The sequence below is a fragment of the Pseudopipra pipra genome, chromosome 7 (genome assembly GCF_036250125.1).
Source record: "Pseudopipra pipra isolate bDixPip1 chromosome 7, bDixPip1.hap1, whole genome shotgun sequence".
Taxonomy (NCBI): Eukaryota; Metazoa; Chordata; class Aves; order Passeriformes; family Pipridae; genus Pseudopipra; species Pseudopipra pipra.
This window is the reverse complement of record NC_087555.1, coordinates 22,989,778-23,008,340: the sequence shown is the minus strand read 5'-3', so window position 1 is coordinate 23,008,340 and position 18,563 is coordinate 22,989,778. Positions and strand designations below refer to the sequence as shown.

General features: G+C 37.5%; 1 protein-coding gene across 2 annotated transcripts in view; it reads right to left on the bottom strand.

Annotated features, from left to right (window-relative positions):
• The window catches only part of ITGB6 (integrin subunit beta 6), a 58,618-nt gene that overhangs the window by 18,670 nt on the left and 21,385 nt on the right, over window positions 1-18,563 (bottom strand). Inside the window, exons 3-11 of one of the 2 annotated variants that reach the window (XM_064661094.1) lie at window positions 15,995-16,059; window positions 15,481-15,557; window positions 14,662-14,741; window positions 11,738-11,939; window positions 10,580-10,826; window positions 9,534-9,699; window positions 8,836-8,997; window positions 7,980-8,075; window positions 2,599-2,688 (exon numbers count right to left, since the gene is read on the bottom strand). In XM_064661094.1, coding sequence (XP_064517164.1) covers window positions 2,599-2,688; window positions 7,980-8,075; window positions 8,836-8,997; window positions 9,534-9,699; window positions 10,580-10,826; window positions 11,738-11,939; window positions 14,662-14,741; window positions 15,481-15,541 — 1,104 coding nt within the window. In that variant the 5' untranslated portion in view covers window positions 15,542-15,557; window positions 15,995-16,059. Of the gene's footprint in view, window positions 1-2,598; window positions 2,689-7,979; window positions 8,076-8,835; window positions 8,998-9,533; window positions 9,700-10,579; window positions 10,827-11,737; window positions 11,940-14,661; window positions 14,742-15,480; window positions 15,558-15,654; window positions 15,946-15,994; window positions 16,060-18,563 lie in introns of those variants that run through there. The other variant, XM_064661095.1, reaches the window with a different exon arrangement.

The following is an 18,563-nucleotide window of genomic DNA, read 5'->3' as shown; positions in this document are numbered from 1 at the left end:
AATCTAACTCTACCCAGGGGGACAAAGAGTTATTTATTCCTTTTGTGTGAGTAAAGAAACAGAGACACACCACATTGAATTACATTGCTAAGAATATCATGAAAAGTGTCTGACAGATCTTCAGGGTTTGCATGTGATTTTTAACTGTAGATCTACCTTCATTTCCCCCCTCACAGTAAAAACCTCAAAATTAGATATCTTCACTTACATCAAATAAGGTGGGTTTTGTGTTTCCTACTTGGAAGATTTTCAATCTTGAAGCAATAAGATTTTTAATCTTTAAGGTTATATGTAATAAGATGGACTTAGGGAAATTTTGAGTGTGACATGTTGCTACTTGTACACATTTTACATCTTGAAATGTATGTGGGATTTTAAGAACCTATGTGCCGCCCTGGTGAACTGTCTGGACATGCTGTACCTGGATGAGGATGAGATGAGTTATGGCCCAAAGGCAGAACCACCCTTTCTCCAGTCACCTCCCTGATGCTCCTCGAGTGGAACAAGCATAGAGCTTGGAGCTCCCTCCAAACCATGTCCATGGGATGGGTGAAAACAGGATCAGCTGAAACAGCTCAGGAGCTACATCGTGGTCACCACTGACAGCTCTGAGAGCTGGTCGTCTCAAAGCATGCAGCAGCTAAAAAGCCAACAGTGTCCTAAGTATATGAGCAAGGAGGCTGAGAACAAGACAGAGGGCATAATTTTGTCTTTGTATAAACATTAGTGTGCCCTCTATTGTGTACTGCAAGCTCTTGTGGTCTCCACATGTCAGGAAGCACTCGTTAGAGTCAGGGAGCATAAAGGTACAGTCAGATAAAGTCACCAAGAGCATGGAGCAGCCAAAGAGAGACTTAAAAGGCTGGGATTTTCCAATTTGAGATTGGACAACAGAGAAGATTGGACTGTGGGTGGAAGATGTTTTAGTGATAAAATATTAAGAAATCATGAAGACATTAAGATAAGGTAAATGCAGAGCTCTTATTCACCAAATTCTGCAACAGCAGAACTAAAGTGGACTCTGTGAAATTTTAAAGCATAGGGAGTAGGCTAAGATAGGAATAAGAAAAGTGTATCTTGACACAGTGTGACTGAAGTCCTTTTTGCTGTAGAAGGCAATAGTAGCTGAAAAATCAGCAGGTTCAAAAATGAGAGTAGGAAAAAAGTCATACATGATAGGAACATGAGCAGATGTTAAGAGGAATAGGCAAGGATGCACTCTCCACATTAGCAATGTTTCAGTGAAGCACCATTCTGTACTTGATGTTACAGCACCAGCACATAGCCCTGGAACTTTTTTTGTGTGTTTTTCCATTACTTACTGGACAACAAATTGGTATTTCAGCTGTTAAATGTCGGAACCTCTGCCTATATGTTAGAGTACCATCTTGGAGAAATCCTGGTAGGAACCAGGTGTGACTTAACAGCAGGTTGGAATCCAGAAGTGAAATTCTGTTGCCACTTAAAGTTTAGCAATTGCTTTCCTCATGTAAAAATTCCCTCACTTATATTTATTACAATTTGTAAACTCCTAAGACTAGTCCTGAAGCTCTTTCCTTATATATAATTTTCCATAGAATGGAGAATCTTCTAGTACTTTGTATCTCATTTAAAAAATCATACCTCACAAATTGTATTACTTTCATAAGAGTTATAAGAGTCGTAAGAATCTGGTTTGGTTTTGACCAAGACCAAAATAATTTTTGCATAGGGATGATTATCTCATTCAGGTGATAGAAGGAAGAGCAGGAAAAAAAGTAAGGAAAGAAGCAGAAGCTATTTGCAAAGAGTTGTTTGTCATTGCAGACAACTGGTAGAGCAGGTTTTTTAAAAAAATGGGCTGAGACAGAAGAGAGAAATCTGTTGTATATCAGTATATATATAAATTAATATATCTGAGTGAAGACCTGTACAACTGTCTAAGAACATTCCCCTGACAGAAGAGAAACAGGCACGCAGAATGCATTTTACAAACAAAGCTCTGAAGAGCAGTGCTGTGTTTATGTTCCAGACATCGTTACAGTATTTCTTTGTATTACTTAAACAAACCCATTCAAGTCTTGATATTATCTAAACAAACCCATATTGGCTCCTGTGTTCCCCTTTTCAAAAACTTCAGAACAGCCTCACAGGGACAGCACCAAATTGCTAAAGCAGAGAAAAGCACTGAGCATGGGATAGCGCTTTTTTCCCCCAGATATTCCCACGAGGCAATTGTATATCTGCTCTGGTGGCAGCTACCAACTGGGAGGAAACTGAGTCCCTGTCCAGGTGCAGAACTGGGAGCCCTGAATATTAAAGAAGCGTCGAGAGTAGGTGTGAAATAAAAGACTATGATGAAGGCAAGACAGATGAGACGCTGATTAAATTCAGTATTCCAGAAGAACCAAGGTGTGACAGATGATTATAGGAATTTCGTTTCTGCGCTCCCTCAATCCTCAGAGTGAACACAACCTTTCCTGTTAAGGTCATCACCTAGCATTAAAAGATGATGTAATCAGTGCATAAAAACAATCAAAGACACTTGTTTTTACTAAATTGCAAGCCAATTTTGAACACAGAAACATGAAGGAAAAGACTGCATTATAACCATCTTACCTGATATGCAGTAATGATCAATTGGAGAATATTTCCAGAATCCTTCTGTAGTCGTCCAACGGTAGCTCCAGGAATAAGTTTTGCATAGTTCTGAAAACATAAAAAATTAATTTAAAGCACAAAAAACCCCTAGGTGATAAGGAGCTAACGTCTAAAAAACCCAAATCAAAACAAAAAACCAAAACCCAAAAAACCCTCCACAATACCCCCACAACAAAACCAAATACATTGAAGCCAGCAAAAATAAATGACAGTGACATTTTCAAGGATCCTTGTAGACTCCATTCCACATGTCCTAATGAAAAAGTCCTATGGAGAAGAGCTAGTTTCACTGCAAATTCATTGGACATATATTGCTGAATCACCTCTATAAGTTTGATTCTATAGTATTCTTTGAGCTCTAATTTTTCAAATTTAGAAGGAGGATATATTCTATCAACAGTTTTGTTTTTCTCTAATAAAAATATCGAGAAACAGACTCATCTGCTCTACTGTTGCTGCACGATTCAAGAGTCTTGGACTCTACATTTTTGTCCTTGCAGATGTATCTCAGTGGTCTGTGGCTACGATGGATTGTATGTTAAATTTATGTTAATATTATAGTACCTATTTAGCAAATTCTTTTGGTGATAAGCTTTCTTTTAATTTTGCATTAAATTGCATTGTGCCACTAGCATGACACCTAGCAGCTAGAGTTTAAATATGCTGAATTAAAATTTATCTTGCCTGATTGTTAATGACATGAACTTCTCTTGCTTGTACCCGTGACTTTGGAAAACAATGTATTCATCATTAAAAAAACCATATTGTAGCATTAATTTTCTTTTGCATGATATCATATCAATGCTGTTATTCTTAATAAAAAAAATCCAGAGAACTATTAATAACATGGATAATTTGATACTCTTATATCCTTCTTATACTTCATATCTCCAAAAGTCCTGTGATTACTTTATATATTATGTGTGGAATAGTTATCATTCATTAGATTTCTAAAGTGCTATTGTTAATCAGTGGGATTAACTACATTTCAAGTTACAGCTGGTGACTTCTCATTCCTGACTCCTCCTGTGATTAGTGTCCTCTCAAGGATTCCTGGAATATTGAAACTGCATTTTTTGCACATGACCTTTTTTGTGAGAAAAGATGATAAACCTGGAATTTAAAATATAGCCCTCTTTAATCTGTGGTATGCAAAACAAACAGCAGGGATATACCACTCTGAAGACTTCATTTGATCTTTCCTCTTTGAACAAAAATTTTCTGCATGGTGATACAAGGATGACATTTCAAGCCCAGGCTAAGCACGTATCTCCAGTCCATTGGTTAAACCCTACATTTTAGCAAATATTTCTGTTTAACCATGAATAAGGTGAGGCATATTGATGCTTTTGGGGTGCTACTATGGTAAAATATCCAAAGGATGCAATGGAATTTACTCTTTTGGCAAATATTCATTAAGAGGCGAAGTGCCAATTTATAGAGATACTCTAATTTATATTAGAGAAATTGGACAATTATATATTTGACCTCAGTGGGGTCGTGTCTAACTTTTAGCTTGGTAAATGAAAGAAGAATTTTCATCATAAATAGAGTGTCATGCCAAATATATAAAAATAATTTAAAATTCTGTTAAAGTGTGGAGACTAGAGTATTTTTAGTTAAATTTTCAGCAATGCAATGCAGCATGAAACTCCAATTTTAAAGCCGCATTATTCCGTGATATAAATAGAAATAATTAATCCAAAAAAGAGTAATTTCTGTTTTGAAAGAAGTGCTGCTTAGTCAGGATTAAAGAGAGAGTCTTTCCCTTATCTAGATTTGAATAAATTTTTAAAGAATTCTGCTTGAAAACAAATAATATCAACAATAATAGCAACTACTTCATAGAAGCTTAAAAACTGGTGTTTTCTTTTATGCTAAAATAGGATACGTCAAAATATAATTATTGTTACAATAGTCACAGATGAGTGAATGGCTTCTATAGGATAAAAACATCCTCTGCTGCTTTGGTAAGACTCATCTGAGACTAATGATGCTAAAAGTTAGATATACATGAATATATTTTAAAAGATAATTAAAAAAAATCCTTTTTATAAATCATCTCAAATTATCTGGGCTCAGTGCAAGGAACTTTCTCTACTCTCTTGAATTTAATTTTGAGTGGCTGTAAAAATGTTTCCACATGACTGCTTCTTGTACACAGAAGTTCTTGTGCTCAGGGACAGCGTCAGATGTCAGACCTAAGTGATCTCTTGCAGTTGCTGTACAGTAGCTGTTTGGATGCATAGAAGGATCAAAACTAACACCAGCTCTGTAAAAGCATATGTATTCTGTGCTTGTGCCACCCATAATAATTGTGTGTTAGATAATTATACACATACAGTAAGTGGGTAAAGTGAAAATTCAGTTGAAGAGGATCAACAATATAACATGAATGAATTATTTTGGGCTAAATTGTTGGGGATTATACAGGGCTAGAAATATAAACCATGTATTTGACAGTCAGAACACTGCACTTAAGACTAATGGAATCTATCAAGTGCATTTAAAGAGGTGCTTTCTAAGTCCTCACAGTAATTTTAATGTATGTTTGTCCCTAAGAACTGAATTATAAATAGCAATGGTCAGTATTGGGATCTGATATAATTAGATGCTGAGTTCAAGTAGATTTGTGATGAGATATGGGGAGAGGCTTTCCACCTCCAAGAATAATTGGAAAGGTTTTCAGAGGGAGGCTGCAGAATCTCCATTGCTGAAGCTTTTAAAAAGTGAAACACCAAGACAAATGTGATTTAATGGTGGTTTAGGGTCCTCTGCTACCTCTTCCAGGCTACCTGAGCAGTGGCCTTACCACAAGAATAACTCTTGCCTTGTTTTGCTCTTTTTGCATTCTTAAGTGTGGATACTGGTTATTTACATTTATATTACAAAATTTGCATCACACAGATGAAAACATGGCACTATTGCCCTGTTTGCACATCCTACATGCACCCTTGAAAGTATATTGCACTGTGAAAAAACTGCACTGTGACACTTACATGTGTTTTTTGTATTTGCTTTGACTGCTTTTCCACGTCACCTACAGGACAAAAAGCAGACCGTAACAACTACAGCTATCCAAAGAAGTGAAAGAAAGCAGTACTAGAAGACGAAAGCAGCAGATAGAATACATTCAGTGGGATTACTCTATACCCTACAAGATAGAAGATAGTTGTACTTTCTTTTTTCTGACAAAGAAAGTAATGAGAACAAACCATTCCCTAGTTGGGTTAACCAGGACTTTCATTTTTTTGTAGCTATAAGCCTTTGTTTAGTGTTACCATGAACAAAGGGTGCCCCTTGGTAACTTTGATACTGGTATAAGACACAGGGATACTGGAATAGAAACACCTTGATAAGAATGCTGTTGGCCATCTCTGAGGGTAACCACTAGCAATTTCCAAGGAAAAATACAATGCCATCAGTAAGAAAAAAGTTTCTTTGGACAGAATAAGACTCTTTAAATCAGATATTTCCAAACTACCTTCCTAGAACTGCCCTCATTTATGCAGCACCTATTAAAATCAGGAAAAATATTTCACTTTTCGTTAACCAGGTCTCTATTAATAAATTGCTGAGCAATAATGGAATTTAGTAATTTTTTTTAAATGTAAAAATATTAATTAAACTATGCAAGGACTATAGAATCTCACTGCATTTCTAGATGACTTCTGCTGTTATCGATCTAAATTTTCATGATCCAGCTCAGTATTTAATACAGTCTTTAAAAAGGCCAGGCAGTCAGTGCTTCAAGATGCAGAGTGTTTCCTCCCTTGTCAAGGCTGTAATATGAGAATCAGTTTATGAAAGTTGTGACTTCTGTCAATTTTGTAAAACAGCTGGAGCATTAGTTTTACTCTAAACAACTCTACCACTGGAATCAGTTACAGAAGTACTGGGGGAGTCTTCCCTGGCTTACACAGAGGACAGAAATAGAAAACCGTCATACTGGTGAGTACTTCAAGGATGCATCTGCTCTCTCTTTTCCCCTACGCTTTCTTTCCTTTTTTCCATGTGGTAATCACACCAGAGGAGTACCTCTCTCCTCATTACCGTACTTTTGTTTTTAATGAGGAATGTTTTGCAAAGGTTTTTCCTTTGGAAAGCCAAGCTTATTGTATTAGCAGGATCACCCTTATTGACTCCCTCTCAACCAACCTGAATAAATTTGGAGGAACAATTTCTCTCTGCTTGTCCCCTTTCACACAGCAGCAGCAGTACGTGACCAGGCAGCCAAGCTTAGGCTGCAAAACCCCTTATTATCCACACTGAACTCAAATCTAGAATTTCTTTTAGCATGTGAAAATTTCTTTCCCGGAGCAGGACTGGACAGGAAAAGAAATAAGAATTGCCAATATCCATCCTATTTTATCTTAGACGGCTTTTGCTCACATTCATTGTAAGAACAGTGAAGCAGCTGTTGGCAGCTCTGCCTCAGCTCACAGCTGGAACATCCAGTGGGTCAAAAGTAGCAGAGGCCTGCGGAAGGGCTTGTAACTGTGGAGGCTGAAAACAGATGCCTGCACAGATGACTGATGGAGCTGCAGGTATAAATTATATTTGAGTTATTAAAAATATGGATTTTGTATATCTGTAACCACTGCTCTTCTGCTCTCCCCTCTCTCCTGGCTCCCGTTTGCCATGACATGACTTCACAGAGCAGGAAATTGACTTCACTGAAGAGGATTCTGCTAGTCCCAGTGTCCAAAATTCCTGTAATGAAGTGTTTTCCTTCAGTAGTCATGAGGACAAATATATGAGGAAAGAGGACCTTGTCCTTCATCTTCTTCACTTTTCATCTTGATGCTAGTTTCCTACTAGTCTCACTGGAAAGCATCATAGAAATAAAAGAAAAATGGAAAAAACCCCAACCAACCAACCAACCAAAACACAACCCCCCCCAACGAAAAAACCCAAGAAACCCAAAACCCCAAAAAACAAGATCTCAGAGTTGAGCGTGAAAACAACTGTATGTTTCAGAGTGTGTTCTTTTCTTATAGAAGGCTCAATTGTCCTCTAGCCTTATAAATTACAGAAGACTAATCCCAATGATCACACTGAAGTTTAGCAATGCTTAGTTTGACAATCCTTGACTTAAAAGATTAGCGTGATTCAATTTGAAATCCAATTTAAAAGTTACCTAAGAATGTCAAAATCAATACATGAAGAAGCACTTCTTAAGCAGAAGAACTTTCCTCCAATATACGATTTCCTAGTTATTTTTAATATATAAATATCTTGCAGAATTCAATCCTTAGTACTAGAATTATTGCATCAGCTGTGCAAAAAGGTGAACTTTAAAACAAATACCAGCAAACTGAACATTTTAATTTGCTCACCTCATATGTGTGAACTTGCTCATTTGTTACAGCAAAAATTAATAGAACATTGTTTTGCACAAGTTTGTCAATTAATTGTCCAATTGTGGGATACTCCTGCAAACAAACAGAAGAGAGGCACATCAATCTGTTTCTCAAGTGCTTCCAGTTACTGTCTGTCTCTCCCGTGAGAACACACATTCAAGTGATCATAATTAACATTATGTTCAAGTGATCATAATTAACTCTGTGTTCTCTGTGTAGTACAAACTATAATTAGGAATACATGTATACAAAATAGAAGATAGTTTATATAATTTCCTCACATTGTTTTTAAGGAAACCCCTCTAAGAAAAGTATAGAGCCTGCTTCCATGCTGGGAGATTTGGCTCAATAGCCTCTGTTATCTATATATTTAATCCAAAGAATAACACTGCACCAGAGCAACTGGATATTTGTCCTACACTGAACACCATAGTGTATATATGCGGTATTTTTGAACAATGAAACTTAAGCTGGTTCCTACAGGAACAGTGTCCTGGAAATCCCTGAACTACTCCTGAATTCACACCCTTTTAGGGAACATGATCAAGGAGGAAATACTAGTCAGTCCAATTCTATGTGCTTTCCTGGTTAGCAAAAATCAGATTTGCTATTTCTTTTTTCTTAGTTATAATCTATCCTAATTCCATACAAACACACCTCTCTGTTTACTGAAATGTGCACTTACAGATAAATAGACTACATGAAATACCTGCATTCCCTGGCTTTTATACATTTCAGTGTTAAAAGTATAATTCATTAATTTTTTAAGTTGCTCATTTTAGTCTTTAAATTTCCAGAATGCGAGAGTTGTACAAAATTCATAGTTACTTGCCAGAACAGTTGACATGGAATATTCATTATTGTGGTCCAAATGACAGTTCCCATCATTAGGAATAACAATTCCTGCCAGTTTACTGTCCATCCCAAAATGGGAATCAGCATCACTCACAAACACCAGCAAATGTAGAGAATCATTCCTCCATCCGATTTTTTCCTGTCATTTAAAACACATCAATTTAGCAGACTATATTGCATGACAATATAGAAAAGCAGCAAAATATTTGGAGGACGGCACCTCAAAATAAATGAAGAGCATAATTTTCAAGGGAGTGTCAAAGGCAACACTGTCTCTTAAAAGATGATGTTCATTCCATTGTCTTTGGCTAACATTTTGTCTCCCCATCCCTGTGTTTAATAACACAGGCTGGCCATATTCATATCAATCTGCTTACTACTCTTAACAAAGTTAATGAGAAATATTTGAAGAAAAAACAATCAAGAAAACAGACACAGTAATTATACAGTTATTTGGGGTTATTTATCCCTGGCAATTAAAAGGAAACACTAAAATATTGCAATGTGCATGTTTTACTTGGTACAGCCAAAACTATTTTAACACAGATTTAATGAGGCTCTTGGATGGCACTAAAAATTCTTGAAAAATATTCTGCCACTTTGAAATACCACCATATAATACTAGAAGCAGTAATACACGGAATAATTAATATCATGCCTAGAAATTTCAATTACCTTGCAAACAGCTGCCTGCATAATTGCATCAAATCCTCCCTCTGGAGTGTCTATATTAGCAGAGATTCGCTGTACTTTCACGATTTCATTGAATTTTTCAGCATCATTTGTTAGCGGCAAAACATGCTTATATCCAAAGGTGGGTAAGCACTCATATGGTACACTTCTGCAAGAAAAGTGAGACAGCTTATGGATAATACAGAGTGAAAATTCACTACAATGAACACTTCAAAGGCCTGCCTGGATTAGTTTTTGGCCATGTATCTCTCCTCTGTGTCTGAGAAGATCTAATGAAAAACATGAAATAATTAAAGAGCATCCAGTAAATTGGGCAATGGAAAAAGGTCTGCATAAGGGCTGGGAAATGCCTCCTAGAGCAGTAATTCAGCCAATTACAAAAGTGCAGCCCTCGTCATGCACCCTGCTGTGTCTTGATTTCATATTCGGAAGCCCATTAGGACCTGTAGTTCCTTAATGACATTCAGAGAGCACCACCAAGCTGCTGCAGTCCTGCTCCAGACTGCAGAGCACAGCTTCTCCCTCACAAGGGCTAGGGCAAGAACTAGGGCAGGCTGGGTTTAGGCAGACTGCTAGACCTTCAGGGTGTGGAAAAAAAAACAGGAAAACAACATTGATGGCTAAATGAAACTGATATTCTGTGTTGGGTTTGAGTTTGCAAATCCTTAGTTTGGTGTCATAAAATTCTTATATATATATATTTATTTTTTTTTCTGGAGAATTAAAGAAGAGTATAATAACTATTCTGCATATCTGTTTGTTAATGCATTAAGCACATTTGTCACTAGCAGCAAAGACTAAAACGCACAATCAGTCTCAGTTTCCTCTCTCCAAATAACATCATATTTAACAGAATACTGACCAGAGTGTGAATTTAAAGAAACAAATCTTGTTTCACAAACTTAGTCATTTACAGCTGGAAGAGGGCAGAGGTTCCAGTGAAGCTGCTTAATTGAATTTTATCCAAAAGATTAATATTATGACTTAATGTTGGCATGCAAACAGATGTTGGGACTTTCCCTGCCTACCTGCAAGGGTTGTTTATTTCTGCAGCTGTAGTTTTGATAAATGGTGAAACTGGTTTTTCAACAAAAGATCCAAACCCCAGTCTGAAGTTGCTTGTCAGTTTTGACATTTCTTTAGAAAGAGTTGAACCCAGTTCTTTGATTGTATTCAGATCATCATCCATGGAGGCTGAAAGATCCATGAGGTAATAGAGATCAATTGGATAATCTTCAGTCTGGCGAACCTTGATCTGTATCGTTTCTTCATGTCCTATAAAGTGGGATACACATCAGCACTTCTAGGCAGAAGGTATGAACAATGTCAATTTCTTCATAAACTTCTATATGGTGAAAATTATCTGGTATATTAAATAACCAGCAGCATTAACAAAATAACTTTAAAAATTCTTTGTCAAGAAAAATCTCAAATGAGGGTCTGATAAATTAAAAGCAGTTCTAATGTTTGGGGCTTTTTCCAAACAGTTCTGCAGTAAAGCCATAAGCACAGAATTAAAACTGATTGCTATAATTTGAAAAAATATGAGAACATCTTCAGCAGTATACAGCTTTAGAAAATTTAGATGTGAAGCTAATCAAAACTAAAGGTAGAGCTTATGGGTCCTACCATATACTTTAGCAATTCAAAGAAGGCCAGAGTGTACACATAAGTTTTATTCTCAGTTCCAGCACTATGACATGACCTAACTGGATGTCTCCTACTCTTCTTTATTTCAAATTTTCTCCAGGAAAAATTCACACCTGAAGGACCCCAAAGTAGGTCTGATGTGTAACCATAAACGTCACTGGTACCTTGTAAATCCTCAAAGCAAGATTTTACGCTGCCTCTGAGATATGCTGTTTGCCAGACCAGCAGAGGAGAGGCAAAGGAGGTGGGCTCAGGAGGAGCCAGGGGGTTTCATTCTATCCCTGCCACCTCAATGACAAGAGAAGAGAAGAACTAAAAATATGAATCCCTACTTTTATGATGTACCCAGCACTTCTGAAAGTATTTTGAACTCAGTCAAACCTAGTTTGCATATGATGTGTCAACATATAACTCTGGACTCAACGCAGGTTTTCATCTTAATTCTGCCAAGATTTTTGTAGACCATTCAATATGAGAAGCTTCAGCATATCACATTGTCTGAAAAAAATATCCCACATCTATGAACTGTGACTTACCTGGTCGCAGCCTGAGAGTTAATTTTTGAGGAGAAATCTGTGTGACATCAGAATTGTTCTGGACTGATATAGTTAGGGGCTTGTTTCTGTGAATTTCTACTTCTGAAATGGGAAATTCAATCAAATTCAACTGGCATCCTTTTGACAAAAGATTTTCTGGGGTATCACACCTCCCATGAATTCCAGCCGAGTCTGTGTAATTCTAAGGCAAATAGGAGAAGGAAGGGATGAATTAAATGTTTTTCCTGACTAGCCACCAGCATCTGACTGATGAAAGGTGAGTCCAATGCAGGCAATAGAAACAAAAATGCAAGTTACTGCAAACTAGTGCAGAATTAGATCTAGGTGGCACAGAAACCCAAATTTGCCCTGTATGGATCATGTCACACAGGCGCATAATTAACGTAACTTACACTGACTTGTTGTCCTGGGAGAAACTGCCCTATTGTTGGGGAATGGGAATTGTGCCGCTCACTGCATTTGGCTTTTCACAGTGCTGGGAATGATAACACAAAGCCCCTCTGAGCCTCTGTTTTTTCTATTAAAGAATTATGCCACAAATTCATCAGTCTTTCCTAAACAGTTTTGAACTGCTGTTCGAACCACATCATTTAATAATGGAAGAGGTCTTGCAGATAATAAACCCCTAGACATTTTGTGACAAATTGATTGTGGGGTACCAAATGTTCACTGTTTCTTTTCTTAACTGACCTACTCTTTCTCCACAGCACTCATTTAACATGTTCACTGAAGCAGGTAGAAAGTCCTTGTTCCTCTCCCTGGTGCCCAGCAAGCACCACAGCCTGCCCCCACTGCTCCCCAGCACTAGAGGGGTTCCCGGCATCCCCACATCTATGTTTTGCCCGGTATCCCACTTGACCTTCTTCCATCCAGAGGCAATCACAAACCTATTAATATCAGTTGGATATCTTGCAGTTTACTTTTGTTATTCAATTCAAAGCATTGATATGCATTCCTTTCCACAACACTGCTGCATGGTAGGTACTAACCCCATGTAGTGGTGAGGTTAATGGTTAGTTTTAAAAAGCGGCTTCTGTGTCTTATTACCATTTCCCAGAGCTATGTCTGGAGTTTAGATCCTCAAAATCAGTCAGCTGTCTCCTGAAATGGAAACTGCTCTGGCCTGCAAGACCTTTCTAATCAAAATCAGGCATTAGCCGGTCAAACCAGCTCTGAAACATTTAATTCCTGGCTGATGGTCATGGGCCCATGCCATGGAGCCACTCTTCTCTCCTACATTTGGGCAAGTAGCCTGAGTTTCAGCCATTAAACCACAAATATTCTTTGAATTCAGTCACTGAAAAAAATTCCATCCAAAGCAAAGCAAATTTATTTAAACCTATTAAAACCAGAACTATGACCCTTTTTTCTACCAAAACATCACCCTTCATGCCTGAAAATTGTCAGGGATCTTATATATTTTGGTGGAAGCAATGCTGAGACACCTGCTGGGAACAGTGGTTTATTATTCTTCAGACTGGATGCCTTTGCTCAGGCAAAACTCTCACCCACTGCTTCTTGAATACAGAGTGCATGTAATACATGTACCATTATAAAGCTTTCACAGGGAGATCCATATCATCTCCTTTAGTTACACAGTTTGTAACTTTTCAAAACATGTGTGAAGAGACAACCTCATATTTCAAATACAATTACAAGGTGTATTTTTATCCTACTGAAAAAAGTGATTTCTTTGGAGGTGCTTGTGTTTGCTCTGACGCTAAAACTCCTATGTCTTTTGCACTCTTAATGTGCTGTTCTCTAGCAAACAAGTGAATGAGTTCATGAACAAAATAAAAGATTATGTTTACTACTCTGAAGTTTTCAGTAGTTCCACAGTTTTGCTTTTGTTTGGTTTTAAATAAATAAATTATATTGGGCTTTTTTTTTCCTGAAAAGACATGGTAGTAGTCAAAATTATGTGATCTCATTTCAATAAAATCCTGTTGCAAAAGGCAAAAGATATTTCTTAGAAAACTTATTTTTTAAAAAAGTGCAGTTTGGTCTTTGTGAGCTATTTCATAAAGCACTATGTTAGTCCCATCCTAGGTATCATTTTGTTATACACAAAAGCAATAAATACATTTAGCAGCAAAGGTGCAAATCAGAAACTATAATGAAAAAGACGTTTTATTTCTCTATTACTTCTGTCAAGTTTTAATTGTGATAGCTGGATAACTCACTAACATTAATGAACTAGAATATTCATTGTGAAGTGGGGAGATATTATTTAGCATAATTTACAGGTAAAAGTTTTAGAAGCAGAGATGTGAGTTCACTTGCCCAAGGTTACACAGAAAACCTGAAACAGATGTACAGGAAAAAATCCAGATATATTTTTAAGTCCAATATTTTAGCCAAAACACATCTATATCACACTAATTATAAAACTAACACTATCATCATACTTAAAGTCCACCACAGATTAATAATTTCTGTATGTAAATTTTACATCAGCAAACTTACACACTGTTTACACCTGCAAACCTTCTGTTTACACTGTCTGGCTTGACACATAATATGTAAGATACAGTCTGGACTCTGACTTCATGTCTGGAGCTTCATCATTGCTATGGGTGAGTCACCCCTCGGGCTGGTGAACTGAGCCCCTCTAATAGCACTTTTATTTCTGCCTTAGATGACGAAGGTTGATGTTCTTGTGTTTTTTAAAAAAAAACAAACACAAAACCAAACCAAAACAAAAACAAACCAATCACACTCCAACAATGAATAATAGACCATGAAGGGTAGATTCAATTCCACTTCTGATCCCCAGGAAGGCTTCACTAAGTGCTGTATGCACTACAAAAACATGGGCTGACCCAATTAAGTCAATACTTCATCACTCAGAGCGACTACAAAGACTTCAAGTCTTACTTTGAATTTTTTTTTAATCACTGTACCTCTTGCAAACACCAAGCGCAGTGCGGTCCGGAAAGCAAACAATCTTCACAAGTCACTGTGCTTTCCTGCGAACAGGTCCCTAAATTTAAATCCAAGAAGATAAAAGGCTATTAATAACATGCTTAATCATTCAATTTATGAAGAAATGAATAATTTAGAGAATGTGGGAGGTGAAAAATGCACATGTTTAGCCATATTTAGGATTACTGATAAAATTCCTTCTTAATGGTAGTTCTATTGGTAGAAGATTAACTCTCTAATAAAGATTAAAACATCAGAATTGCTGGCAATTAACATACTTACTTTTGCGTGCTTTATGGGTGGCATTCGCTGAGAGCATGCTAACTTGTTTTCTCCAGTGCACCTGATAAAGGGTTACATGTGTTTCTAGTATGGTGTAGGTAAGTAATTTCCAACATAACCAGGGATATTAAAAGAACAGATTTATGTTCACTCTATATGCTTAAAATTGCTTCACTCAGCTGTGTAGGTACTTAATATGATTTTTATCCACTGTGCAAGTACCAGTGAAACACTCAGTCATATGTATAATATTAAAGTTTCTCAGCAGATCAAACTGTGATTAGTATAAACGAAATTGCTCAAATGTCTGTCTCTTTCGAACATGTTGTGCTATGTAATGACCACCAAATCATAGTGAATTGGCAGTGTAGCCCTACAGCAGTCTGTCAAAAAAAAGTCATTAAACAGAAAGGAAGGATTAAATACAGAAGACACAAAGCTATTTCATTTCAACTTCAGGCAAGAAACAATGCAGAAAAGGTTTTGAAATGGATCTCCCTGCCCCTGAGCCTTACCTTGCACATAGTTATTTCTTTGCAGGAATAGGAAACAGAGGCAAAGCAATTCAATCCCCATTCGTTTTCAGTGCTGGCTGCGTGACAAAAAAGTATTAGCTTGTTAATTATCATCTGCGTAAAGGTAGAATGTCGTAAAAATTGTACATTCCTGGAGGGTATGTTTTCACCTACACCAGATTGCGAGGAAACTTCAACCCCAGCAGGAGGGACCATGAACAAAAGTGAAAACAAGGGCTACCTGGGCAGGTAAAGAGCTGTGCATACAGTAACTTGAACATGGTTATCACTTCCTTGTTTTCCTGGACTCCTTATAAGGCATACAGGGAAAATTCATTCAGGTGAAGATTTCTGTCAATCCCAGTCACTCTGGGTCCTAGAGCAACCCGGCCAAGAGACTCTGTTTGTATGTGTACAGCAAAGCTTAAAAGGGTCCTTCAAAATAACACCTTTAATTGTTCACCGAGGGAGTGCACTGAAGAGATGGATCATTACAATTGCCAAGTGAGTATACCTGGAGAGATGTAAAAATCCCATTTTTTCAGATTTCCTGATGTGTAGGGAAACTCGTAAGGGCAACTGTGAAAAAAAACAAACAAACAAACAAAAAGCAAAAACCAAAAAGCAATTACATATTAAAATTGAGGACCTGGTTTCAGTATTTCAAGATACATAGTAATTGATTTTATTAAAATTCCAGACTGAAAGGGAAATGCTGCAGTTCTGTGGTTTTTTAATATGTAGAAGGAGGAATAATTGCATTCCCAGTTCTGCAGCTGACTTGGAAAAAAAAATCATGTCAAAAAAACTCTGCCTAATAAGTCACTGAATATTCTACAGCACAGATACAACTGCATAACAAGTTATTGCTATCTACTCTTTCCCCTTCCCAACCTGAAATGAATGCAAAATATGCATTTCTTACCACCTCATTAAAAGGAAATAAAATTTCTTATTTGTATGTTCCATTTCTTCCCATCTTTTCTGCTCTGCTATTGTCTGTTTTGAAAACCATTTGGTCAAGACAAGTCCTATCTTTTCATAGGTGCTTGCAATAGACTACATGGAGCAGCATAAAATTCTAATTTAGTAATTTGTGTTGCTGGTCTGAAAACATATATCCTTTTTCTCTACAGTCAGAAATCCTACTCAAGTTAGCTCATAAGGACTAGGTTGCTCTCACCAAGCAAGAAAGCTGGCAAGATCAGACCCCCCCCCCGCCCTTTTCAGACTGGTAGTAGCTGCACTCTCAGGGCAGGATGTGAAAAGTAGGGATGGGTCTGTACTAGTTACACTCCTGAAACACTCCTGGGCATTGAGGCTAACTGGCACAGAAAGACCTGAGTTCATTCCAAAGTGCCTATTGGAACCATTTTAGCAACCAAATCGTGCCCAGAAATTGTTTGCAGAGAGTGTTAATTGGAAGAGGTCAAATTCATGCCAGGGAGCATTTTAACAGTTTAATAGCATAGACGATCTCATTCCAGTGCTTGGAAATATTCCCAGGCCCATCCAATTTTACTAGTATTTACACAGTCTACGGGTAGTTTCAATAGCAGCTCAAACTGGATTACATCAGGACTACCTTTCCTCCGCCCTTGTGTTCCCACCCCTTCTCTCTTACCAGTCAGTGCTCATGTCCGAACAAGCAGTGAGCTGTTTCATACTGATCCAACTAAAATCCAATCACCTACTGTGGGGAAGGTGGGGGGCTGTTTTTCATCTGGGTAGGTCCCTTGAACCCTGTGACTGTCCAGTCCAGAGTGCAAGGCAGAGTTGGCAGGAAAGGTGGGAATATGTTAGGCTGAATTTATCCCAGTTTAGGCTGTTGCGGAACCATATCCTAACATTTCTATTTATAACAACAGTCCTAAGTCTCCTTCAACTGCTCTCTATACCTTGGAGTGTCCCTTGTAAGGCACTTGTTCAGCTACAGCAACTTTCCTGTGGCACAAAAAAAGCATTGATTAGATTATGTTCCCTCAGCTTGTGAAGACACAACTCTATCAGAACGCTGTAATTACATAAGGTCAAAAAGAAGTGTAATCAACTGAAAATGTTTGCTCTTACTAAAAAAAAAAAATCCTCCTGTAAGTGCCATCTTATTTCCCTGTTTGTAACTGTCATTTGTGTACGTGTCCTTTAATATTGTTGCTGTGTCGACAGCCTTGCAGAGCTCCAAAACCCAGTGCTTTCCCTTTCAATGTAGAAGGTCACCTTGTAGCTCTTACCAGCCCCTGGTAATGTAACAATTCAAAGCATGTGCTCAAAGGACTCAGTGGCAGTCCTTCAGCCACCAAAATGTACCAGCCACCAGCAGTGACCCAAATTAAGGACCAACCAGCTGAACAGCTGGCAATTAGGAATTGCTTATTCTTAGATTCAAGATATCAGACTTTTAAGTGTAGAGAGAATGAATAATACAGCCTACACAAAACTTACAAATTCTATTTGATATTATCACTTCCCCATTTGCTTGTGAGGTAATATTTTATATATGTCTTGGCAAGGACAGCATGGCTGGAGGCTAAGTGCGTGCCTGCCTCTGAATGGGGTGGCTGCCAAAGACTATCTGCATAAGTCTTTCCTGAATAAAATAGCTAAGTTTCTGCAAATTATTAGGAACAGACCTCCCCAGATTGTCTGGAGAGAGCAGAGAAGAAAAAGAAAGTAGCAGAACTAACAACAATAAAAACACACAGGAAAAAGTGATATCTAAAGGTAAGTTGATTAGGAAGTTCCTCTAGTAGGTCAATGCTTTACTGGCTTTAACTATCTCTAGAAGAATAGAATTTCAATCTGGAGTAGCCATGCTGATGTGGGAAGGATGTGTAAAATCCTTTGGGGTCCTGGCATTGCTTGATTTGACAGGGTTTCCATCCTTCATAAGGGTTTTAAGAGAGTCTTGTTTCACTTACCCAAATTAAAGGCATCAATTCAATGAGATACAACAAAAAGGTAGTTTAGAGTACAGTCATAACACAATTATTATTGTTTCCATCAGCCACTATATTTTCATTTTGGAGCAAATTCTGGTTCAGTTAAATCAGAGTTACAGTTTTATAATGCCACATCAGAACAGA